Consider the following 11,413-nt stretch of genomic DNA (forward strand, 5'->3'; position numbering starts at 1 on the left):
CCATACAAATAAGAAAAAGAATCCTGAATTTTGCATGAAACTGAAGAAAAATCCAATCATCCAAAGTAACTTCTGCTAAAAGAGCAAAGGCAAAACTAGAAGTCTCACAATTCCACTGTGAAATACGCCATAAAGAAATTGTAATCCAAATGTAATTATGGAGTCCAAGCCACACTGTCCCCTATAGATACATTCAAACTAAGTAAACAGGAGCCCATAGGAGGGTCTGCCAGATTGTCAGTGAAGTGTTATGCCAAATTTTGAATTGAAGCCAAGAAAAACATCTTCTAAGAAGGAGTTTGGAAAAGCAAAGGATGAAAATCACGAATCTAGCTAGGAAAGTACTGGACCATCTAAGCATTCAGAAACTTAGTAGAAGAGGCACACAAATGGAATCCATAGAAAATGAGGGTTGCAATGGAAAAAAATGAGGTGTTTGTTTTATTCTTCCACAGCCATGCTTTTTTTTTTAAAGTTTTCATGTCAATTAATATAGGAAGCTGTATGTAAAGCACTCTGCACTCTTGTTTTAAATTTTTTGTCTTAGGTATATTGGAGTATTTTTGTGTATATTAAAAGTTCTCAAATATTTTTCTAAAGCAAAATTAATATAGTTTTTGTGACTAGGTTTTATGTGATTTTTAAAAGAACGTGGATACCTGTGGCTACATGCTACTTGATGCTACCAAAATAAAGAGACTAACTGACCAGTGAAACAGGGTAGAAAGGTCCTAAACAAACCCACATACTTATTATACTCAACAGATTTTTCTGTAAAAGCACTGAGAGACAGAAAGAGAAAGAACAGCACCTTCATTTAATTTTAATTTATGTGTGTTGGTGTGAGGGTGTCAGATCTTAGAGTTACAGACAGTTGTGAGCTGCCATGTGGGTGCTGGGAATTGAACCCAGGTCCTTTGGAAGAGCAGGCAATGCTCTTAACCGCTGAGCCATCTCTCCAGCCCAAGAACAGTACCTTCAAATGCTGTTTCTGGGAGCAAAAATTTGAGGAAAAGTCAAATTATTTGCCTTATGGTGGCAAAAAGAGAGACAAGGACCACAATGACTTCATTTGATTCTAATTACTTCCCAAAGTCCGTATATGCAAATACCATTAACATAATGGATTTACTGATCAAATTTTCCAGGAGTCAACTTTTAAGAGATGCATTAAAACCATAGCATTCCACATTTAACATCCAAATACATTTATTCATGTGCAAATACATTTATTCTATACTAGTACTGCTAATTCCCAACTTCCTCCAAGTCCAAAGTCTATGTAAGTGAGATAGAAGTTATCTAAAGATAACTCAAGTTATCTTTATGCAAATTACAATGCTGAGACAAAAGGGACAAGTAGGCAAGAAAAAACAGGAATCCCAAGTCCAAATTCCAATTGTTGCTGCTGTTGTTTGATGCAGGATATCACGTAGCCCAGGGTGGCCATGAACTTGCTATGTAATAAGAACCTAATATTGATTCTTTAAGATAGATTATTGATAGTTTGTACTGGGAAGAATAAACAAAACATAGAAGGAAAATTATAGTTTCAGATGGACTATTTTTCCTAAAATGCTGTAAAACTTTACTTTTGGTAAAGTCATAAAAGAAATCCATAAGCCATTTATATATTTGAGGTAATGAGAACAATTAGAAAAGCCCACAGTGTATACCCTGTCTGATTTGTCCAATAAGTAGACAAAATAGAAGTGTAAGAAAGAAAAGTGTAGTAAGAGATAAAGCCAGAAAAGAATTATGGGCTGCACCATAAGACTGAAGTATGTATTGTGAGCAAAATAACACATTGAAAGGAGATGCAAGCCATTTATAGAAATTAATATATTTTTCCAGAACTCTTCTAACTATTGTGCTGAGAATAAATTGCCTAGAGCTATGTCAGAAGTAGGGAGAGATGTTCTAAGCCCACATCAATAATCCAGGTAGATAGAACACAGTAGAAATGCTGGAGTCCATGGCAGAACTATCAGAATTTGCTAGCATACTGGGATTTCTAATATGCTTGAACGAAAGGCAATCTGGCATGGTCCTAAGCTTTTATACTGATTAACTTTAAGAATTAACTAACCATCTTTTATTTTCAACCAATCTTCTTTAAGATGAGAACATCTATAGAGAGAACATATTTGAAAGTAAATTCCAAGAGCTCAAATTTGGGCATTTTAGAATGCAATGTATATTATATATAAAAGTGAACAATTTGATAAGTTAGTTGGATATGAGAGGACTTCCTGGTGGAACCCAAGTTCCGAGATTAAGACTAAAATATGGACTGTCTAGCACCACACATAACTTGCAAACCTAGGAAATAATAGACAAGTGAATTAACTAGGGAGGGATGTAGGCAAGGAAAACAGGCTCTAATCCTTGTGTTTTCCTAGAATTCTAAGACAGGAAAACTGTTGTTAGTGGACCAGGAAGAAACTGAGAGAGTACGGTTTCAATGTGTATAATATAGAGAAGTAAAAAACAATTGTCAAAAGTCACTAAAAAGATCAGTTTCTGAAAGTGATCAGTGGACTTTTCAATTTAGATGCTATCACATATATTGTGAAGAGCAACTGAAGTTGACTGGTGGAAGAAAACCCTGATTGTACTGAGTTTAGAAATAATTGTAAGAGATAAAAATGAAATAACCATTTTATGTATGTACTCTTTTAGAGAGCTTGGTTTTGCTGGGAGTGGTATGCTGGCCCTGCCTGGAAAAGTAATCATTTACTTTGAATTCATTAAGAAATAATTTCAGTAAGCACTGAATGTCAATAATACTACTTTCAAGAAGGGAAGAAGTAAAAATGCTATTTGATCTTCATTTAAGCAATACTAAAAAATACTTGGTATCAGGCTTTGTTTCTAGAGAGATGGCTAAACACACCAAAAAGGTTAGGATCATTGGGAAATACAGGACCTTCTATGGTGCCTCTCTCCAGAAAATGGTGAAGAAAATGGAAATCAGCCAGCATGCCAAGTACACTTGCTCCTGTGGCAAGACAAAGATGAAGAAATGAGCGGTTGGTATATGGCACTGTGGCTCCTACATGAAAACAGTGGCTGGTGGGCCCTGGACCTACCACACCACTTCTGCTGTCACAGTGAAGTCTGCCATCAGAAGACTCAAGGAACTGAAAGACCAATAGAAGCACTACTGTTTGAGACTTACCTAGCCTGCAATAAATGGGTTAATTTACGTAAAACAAAACAAAAAACAGACAAAAAACTTGTTTTCTACTAATTTCCCACCTTTTCTCATTTAGTGACTGGGATTGTCTTGGAGTGATGATTTAGTTTTTGCATTTTGGGTGATTATCGGAGACCTAGGTATTTTATTACATCACATATTTTCATCCAAATCCAATGACTGCCATTTACTTACCAAATTTCTGTCACTGTTCATTGAAATATTCTAATCTAGAAAGAGACAGAACAAAGTTATTTCACTCAGGAAAAAAAATAAATACCAAAACATATTCATCTTAAATATGACTACTCTGGTACTATATACTTAACAAAGTTGATAGTTATTAAGCCCATAATCATATTTTCTCTTCCATGTAACAGCTTTTTAAAAAAGGTTTATTTTATTTGTGTGTGTGTGTGTGTGTGTGTGTGTTCAAGCATGGAGCTGCAAGATGCCAGATGAAAGCTTTAGATAGCCTGGAGTTATAGACAGACAAATACATTCAAAAATTATCTAACATTCTTGACTATCAGAGAAAGGTACACCAAAAGTACATTCTAATCCATCTGACCCTGGTCAGACTGGCTACAATCAAAATAAGCAACAAATTCTGGTGAGGATACGGGGGCAGGAGGGGGGCGAAAGCACCCTCTACAGACTATTTATTGAAATGTAAATTAATGTACCCACTACAGAAGTCAATCTGGATGTTCCCCAAGCAAAAAGAAATAAAATTACCATATTATCCAGTTATAGCATTGCTAGGTATTTATCTTCAAGATTCCATATTAGTGTGGCACTGAGATGCCTACTCATCCATGTTTATTGTGGCACAATTCACAATCCCCAAATTGTGATCACAGTCAGTGTAGGTGTCCATCAATAGGTGGCTACATAAAGAAATGGGTATATATACACAATGTAACCATAAAAGAACACACATTATTGCAGGAAAATGAGTGGAGCTGAAGATCATCATGTTAAGCAAAATAAGCCAGGCCCAGAAAAACAAATACCTCATGTTTTCTCCCATATATACAATCTAGGCATAAATAAAATAAAGTAAGACTTGAAAGCATAAAGAGAATTATTTCGGAAGGGTAACAGGACCAGCAGGATGGGGGACAAAAGACAAGAGAGTGTGATGAGGTAACAAAGATCAAAGTACATGATATATATGCATGAGAAAGTCATAACAGAAGCCAATATTCTGTACAATGAATATATGCTACTACAAAAGAACCACATCTAGTAAGAAACATGGAAAACTGATACAGAGCTTGACTAGTAAAAGATACATTATCAGAGTCCTTCTTTCAAGAAGGTCATCCCAGAAGTAAAATGGTTCCTTGATATAGATGAACAACACCTATGAAGACCAATGGAAAGGTATCTGATCCCTTTTGATGACCACATTAGTGACAATAACAATAAGAGAAAGGAAAATTACAGAGGGCGGGGTTAAATGGAATTAAGTAACAACTTTAGGGAATTATTATGCACCACCCAGTTGCCCTAATTCTACAGGATTGAAGCACTTATCCCTCTAGCTATCACTAGGTTTATACTTACACAGACCATTCTTGCCTGGGAAGAACTGACTTACCCATGAACAAGGTGCTTTACCAAGAGACAGGATAATACATCCAATGACTAAGCACTATGGAAGCATAAAAATTCAGTCCCCCTTTCCTAACTTAGGACAACTCTAAATGGTCACCTTGGCTTGAAATTTGCTGGTGAAATCAACTAATTGTTGTAACTATCATGACAATTCTGCAAATTCCTACTTCCTTTGCTTTCTCATAGGTTCTGAACACCAACACACACCCCAATAAAACTTTCATGCAAATGTCCACTTCCCAGTTCTATTCCTGGAAAAATCAACCTGCATCATCATCTATATTTTGCTAACTATATCTGGTCTTGTTGTATTTTACAGGTTACATTTAATTATTACAAAATTGTGGGCCAAGTAAAATCATTATGCCCATTTTACAAACAGGGTTACTGAAGTGCAAAGGTGTTAAGCAACACATTCAGTGTCCCATATCTGACAATCAGGGACACCATGATTTTGTGCCAGGCACTATAGCTCTGGACTACACAATCTTATGCTATGCATCAGTCTTTTAATATCTTCATGTGGTGAAAATTGTTTTGTCAGGTATTTTATTAAAAATACAAAAGGCTTCCTGACTTTATTTTAGTTCAATTTTCCTTGAATATTATCTCTTTTAATAAAAGAATTAGGAAAGAAATGCTATCCTAAAATTAGAAGTTCTGTTTTCCTTGGCCCTAGGTGTTCAGTACAAAATCTAACAGACTTCTATCAAAACTAACTCCAGTCCTTCCATTCCTCAGATCAAAATCTTTCAATAGCTTTCCACTGCACAGCAAATACTAAATTGTTATATGGTCAACTAATTTCTTCATTTAGAATTTGTGCAGCTTCCCAGTTAGGTCCTATCCTTCCTTGGAAGAAGAATATTCTCCTTCCATAGGCAGCAAGCTTGACTATCTGACTTGGATTTTGCCAGTGGACTATAATGCACCTGAGCAGAAAGTTTTTAAAGCACTATATTATTCTAGTATGGCTATTTTATCTTTGCTAGTAAAATAGAATTTTCTGTATGTGGGCTACTCCTTTAGCTTGTTTACCCGAATGAAGACAATATAAACAGAATGACAGGGAACTATGGCGATCATATAAAATGGGTTCAAAAAGTGGGTTCGTGTAGACCACTGAGAGCTGGAGATTTATTTTATGTATTTATGCATGTATGTACTCATTTAAATGTTTTAAACATATCTACTTTTAATTATGTGTAAGTGCATGCACATGCATGCACATGTGTTTGTGTGTATACCATGGGTGGGCAGGTACCTGTGGAATCCAGAAGAGAGTGGACGGTCCCTGAAGCTGGAGTTCCAGGTAGCTGTGAGTTGCTTCAGATGGGTGCTGGGAAACTGGACTGAGGTCCTCTAGGTGAGTAGCAAGTGCTCTTAACTTCTGAGCCGTTTCTCCAGTCCTTTTTAAAATACAATTCTTCTTTATTCTTGAGAACATCATACATATATATCATGAACCATGATCATATCCATCCCCCATTTTCCCTTCCAACTCCCTCAAAGTCCTCTCCAACATATCCTCTCTCAATATATATATACATATATATGCCCATTATATATGTATTTATATACATACATATATGTATATATACACATATAAAGTCCAATTTGTCTTGCTCCTATATGCGTGGGTGTGGGGCCATCTACTGGAGCATGGAAAATCTACCAGTGGCCACTCATTTTAAAAAGACTTATTCTCCCTCCCACAGCAGTTATCAATAGCTCTGCAGTAACGCTGGAGCCTGGAGAGCACTTTTCCCCATCTATGGCTAGACTGATCTTGTGAGGGTAACCATAGCTAGTGTAAGTTCACACGTGCAACAGCCATGCAGAACTTTGCATTCCACGGCACTCACTCCCACCCTTCTCCAGCTCTTAAATTCTTTCCATGGTCTCTTCCTCCTTTGATGTTTCCTGACCCGTGGGGCTGGAAAGGGTAAGAAAGACATACCGTTTGGGCATACATATTAAAAGTGCACTATAACTCGGGGGAAGCTGATCCAAACAACTTCCTAAAGTATTTATTTAAGACAAGGCCTCATGTATCCCAGACTGGCCTTGAACTCTCTATGTAGCTCATAATAACCTTGAACTTCTGCACCCCCTGCCTCTATTTACTGAGTTCCAGAACTACAGGTGTGAGGCACCATATCTGGTTTATGTGGTGCTTGGGACAGAACCCAGGGCCTTGTGAAAACACTCTGAGCTATATCCCCCACCCTCTGACTCACATATCTTTTGATTACCTTTTTATTCATGTGGATGTGTATATCTTTGAGTGCCTGCTGGGGCCAGAAGGCATTGAATCCCCTGGAGCTTGAGTTACAGGCAACTGTGAGGTACCCAAAGTGGGTCCTCTGGGAGAGCAGTAAATACTATTAAACACTGAACTATCACTCCAGCACCATGACCCTGCTATCTTAATAAGACAGCTTATGACATGTGAAACCTCTTACCTTCAAATCACTGACTTCAATCCATACCAGTGCTCACTGAAGACTATTGTGAAGATTTAAGTCCACTTACTTCATGTTGTATCAAGAGCACACTCTGTTCACTCGGACTTTTTGGATAAGAGAATTAGACTGATGTATCATCTCTTATCTCCCATAGAACTCTGTGTATTATACAGCACTTAGTATATCATAATAAAGCTGCTGGTCCTTGACTTCTAGAGAAAGTGCTATATCTTATGTACATACTATAACTAGAGTATACTACTGTGCCCATTATTGAGAGGAGGCTCATAATTTATTGAATAAATTAGTGCATTAGAATTTCTGATTTATTACACTTTTATTGTTCAATACATTTTAGTACAGCAAAGCAAATACAGGTAAACATTAGTATTCTTTACACAATAGCAGACAGAAAGGGAAGCCAGCCACAACTTAGTGCTTTGTCAGTTGTTGTATATTTGTTTGTTTAACATCTGAAGCTAGATCACTTTACTGATGGTTTTTTTCAAGCTTTCAAGGAAAAGCCTATATCTATAGCTATGTGCTATATATTCTCTTTCAGACAATGCAACAAGATGGAAAGAGTCCCAAAACACTTTATAACACTATCAAAACTCTTATAGCAAAGTACAACAGAGAGAGACAGCAAGTGGTCAATCACATTTACATTACTGGACAGTATTAGTAAAACAATTAAAACAGTTCAAGATACCAAACAAGAACTAATTATGAAAATACATAAATGGAACTGGAACACAAATGCCAAATACAATACGTACCCCCCCCCAACCCCAATACATGAGAACCAAGGCTCTAGGCCTGGCCATACAAGGCCTCACTGACTGCAACACATTAATCTATCGCAAGTTGCGAACAACCAATGGCCGGTGCCCAGCTTCAGCTCGATTGGCCTCATCTTCCATAGCCTCCCGGTACTGCTCCGGCCAGTCCTGTGGCTCCTTTCTGTGGATACGAGCAACATATCGCAGGGCTTTCATCTTGGAGGTTTCCAAGCGGGCTCTAGGGCCCCATACAAAATCATATTGCACCGGATCACTGTCAGGAACCCGCAAACTGTCTATGTAGCGCTGACTCAAATACCTGCAGGTAATCACATGCTTTCTTCCGTTTTGAACCCCCAACCCCCTCAGAAAGGCCCAGACTGCCGACTCCCTAGCATGGTTGCCCATTATAAAGATGAAGCTTAGAACCTGCATTAAGAAATTGTTGCCCGGCCTGTTTGGACTGTCCACAATCTCTTCAGTATCTTCCATTTCTCTTCGGTTGTACAGGGTGTAGGAGTGGTTTCTGGGATCGAGGACCACCAGCTCCGTCCCATACACGTTGTTTAGGGTGCGAGCAGCGCGATTCAGGAGGTCAGGGAACACTTTGCTACACTCTCGACCAATGTAATACAGAATTCCTTTCTTTGGTATAGGCAGCTTAGTTGAATCCATCAGCAGAAACAACTGGACCAGTTTCCTTGACTTGCTCTCTAACCTTGACTCAGGCCATGAATGGGGAGAGTACTTTGAGGGATAGCCAGAAACATCTAAATCAGAAGCCAGGAGCTCTGGAGAAACTTCCTGGAAAAAGGGCCTCCTAAAGTGAGGAACAGCTCGCCAGTCACGAGCAACATCTCTGACAGCGTCTTCTTCCAGGGCTTCGTTGTACTGTGCTGGCCAGTCCATAGGATCTCTGTTATAGATCTTGGCCATAAACTTCAGAATTTTCATCTTGGTGGTTTCTAGGTGGGATCGTGGGCCCCAGTAAAACTCATACTCAATTGGTACACAGTCAGTTATCGGCCTGTAGTCCAGGTAACGCTGCCACACAAACTCTACAGACAGAAGCCTCTTCGGGTTCCCAAACACAGAAAGCCTTCTTTCACGCTGCACTCCGAATCTCCACAGCATCTCCCAAATATCAGCTTCCCTGGCTTGGTTGCCATTTAGGAATATGTGTCCCAGGATCATCATCAAGAGACCCATCTTCGGCCCATTTGGGATGTCTTGTAGCCCTTCAAAGGGCACAGGCCCCAGTTTGTTGAGCAGGATGTAGGTATGTTCCTCTGGATCTAGCTCCTTCAATTCAAACCTAAAAATGTATTCCAGTTGGGCTGCTGCTCGCTTGAGGATCTCCGGGAACTGGTTGCGATATTCTTGGACAATGAATTGCCTCATTTCAGATTCCTTGATAGGATACTTGCTCTGATCCTTCAACAGCAGAAACTGCAACAATTCTGCGACATTTTGCTCCATAGGATCTTGAGGCTTGAGGGTAAGGGCAACGTGGGCGGTGCCAAGGCCCATAATGGTAATGGAGTTGGAATCCTCACTGTCTCTCAGGACCTGGAATTCCAGGGGGGCTTCAGAACGCTTTGGGCGTACAGCGGGAGCTGCGGCGGCCTTTTGCAGAGCGAGGGAGGTGCACTTGTATAAGTTCATGCCCACAGGAGCACTGTAGCCCAACGCTGCTCCAGGGTTTTCAGCTGCAGTAAGCATCCCGGAAATGATAGGGCCCTCAGCAGCTAGGGGCATCTGCGAGGTGCTCGGCCCCTCCCCCAGAGTGTGCAGCCCAGAGGTGCTGGGGCCTTCACTGCAGGGAAGCAGTCCGCAGGTGGCGGATCCCTCCGCAGCATAAGGCCCCATCGAGATGCTGAAGCCTTCAGCAGAAACGGATTGAAGGGACGTGCCCAGGCCCTCAGCTGAGGCGCTCGGGCCCTCACGGGCAGCAGGCCGCACCGAGGTGCGCAGTCCCTTTTTGGCGGTGGGCGGCACATTGACGCTAGATCCCTCCAAGATGGTGGGCGGTACCCAGGTGCTCTGGACCTCACCGGAGGGGGGCGGCATGGAGGTGCACAGTCCCTCAGCGGAGGGGGGCGACACGGAGATGTCTGGTTCCTCCGAAACCGAGAGCAGCCCGAAGATACTCGGGCCCTTGCCAGAGGTGGGCGGCAGGTTGATGCCCAGTCCATCAGAGGCATTGGGAGGCACCGAAGTGCCTGGGGCCTCACTAATGGGGGAGGACACATTGATGCCCGGTCCCTCCGAGATGGTGGGCGACACGGAGGTGCTCAGGCCCTCACCGGAGGGAAGCGGTACGGAAATGCCCGACTCCTCGGAGAAGGTGGGCGTCACGGAGGTTCCCGGGCCCTCACCCAGGGTGGGCTGCATGTCAGGGACCTCATCGGAGTGGGGCTGCTCAGTGGTGATGTTCAGCCCTTCAGAGACAGTGAGATGCTCAGAGGCCTTTGAGCCCTTAGGAGCAGTGGGCGGCACAGAGGTGCTCGGGCCCTCTGAGGAGGTGATTGACACAGCAGAGATGGCAGGAGGCCGGGAGCTGCCCGGACCCTCACCCGAGGTGGGCAGCTTGGAGGTGTCCGGCCCCTCAGAGATGATGAGCTGCCCGGAGGCGCTTGAGCCCTCTGAGGCGGTGGGCGGCACAGAGGTGCTTGGTCCCTCCCCGGGAGTGGGCAGCATGGAGGTGCCAGGGCCCTCAGAGGCGCAGAGGCCCTGGAGGATCTGGGGGTCGCTGGGATCCCGGGGGACGTCTGGGCCTGGCACGGCAGCAGGGAGAGCATTGCTGCTGCTGTTGCGCGCACTGGCCCTTCCACCGCGGCGGCGGCGCGAATTCTGGCTTACCAGCGACATGGTCCTGTCGACCGGTGTGTGGAAGCTGACACCGACAGGCCCGCGATCTCACAGATGAAGACGCGAGGTGTGTAGGCGCCTCTGCACAGAACTGCCGCTAGCAGGAGTGCTGCCGCTGCCGCCACTACCCCAGTTCCAAGCGAGTCGCAGGAGCTGAAATTAGAGGCGGTGGGAAAGAAGGAAGGTTCTAGCCAACAGTGAACGCTAGACTCAGAATACTCGCCTCTCACACCCCGCCTTCTGCCGCAGTCCGCGCAGGCGCAGCTGGGCTCTGCGACAAGACGACCCCGCCCCGCCTGGCCCCTCCCGTGGGTCTGCGAAAGTGGACCTGGTGATTCTGCACCAAAACTGCGCAATGGTAGGAGGGAGGCTTTGGTAGGGTGAGAGAAGGTAGATGGGCAAATGGAGGTAATACTAGCTATTTCTCAGAGTCAGGGTACCTACTAGAGGACCTCTACTCAAGTGTCAGG

The 11,413-nt window shown here is 42.7% G+C and overlaps 1 protein-coding gene and 1 pseudogene across 2 annotated transcripts; one reads left to right on the forward strand and one right to left on the reverse strand.

The window, feature by feature from the left end:
• The first annotated feature begins 2,882 nt into the window (after nt 1-2,882).
• Nucleotides 2,883-3,209, forward strand: LOC311602578 (large ribosomal subunit protein eL43-like; annotated as a pseudogene). The gene has a single exon. The product of its transcript is annotated as a large ribosomal subunit protein eL43-like (transcript).
• A 4,399-nt stretch (nt 3,210-7,608) lies between these two features.
• On the reverse strand, nt 7,609-11,190 carry MAGEE1 (MAGE family member E1). Its single transcript, XM_084789978.1, has one exon. The coding sequence runs from the start codon at nt 10,941-10,943 to the stop codon at nt 8,148-8,150; it is 2,796 nt and encodes a 931-aa protein (XP_084646104.1). The 5' UTR covers nt 10,944-11,190; the 3' UTR covers nt 7,609-8,147.
• Between the last annotated feature and the right edge of the window lie 223 nt (nt 11,191-11,413).

Source organism: Acomys minous (assembly GCF_964271855.1).
Source record: "Acomys minous genome assembly, chromosome: 7".
Classification (NCBI taxonomy): domain Eukaryota; kingdom Metazoa; phylum Chordata; class Mammalia; order Rodentia; family Muridae; genus Acomys; species Acomys minous.

Excerpts from the sequence above, each read along its gene's own strand:
- MAGEE1 (XM_084789978.1), bottom strand. The coding sequence starts at position 10,943 with ATGTCGCTGGTAAGCCAGAATTCGCGCCGCCGCCGCGGTGGAAGGGCC.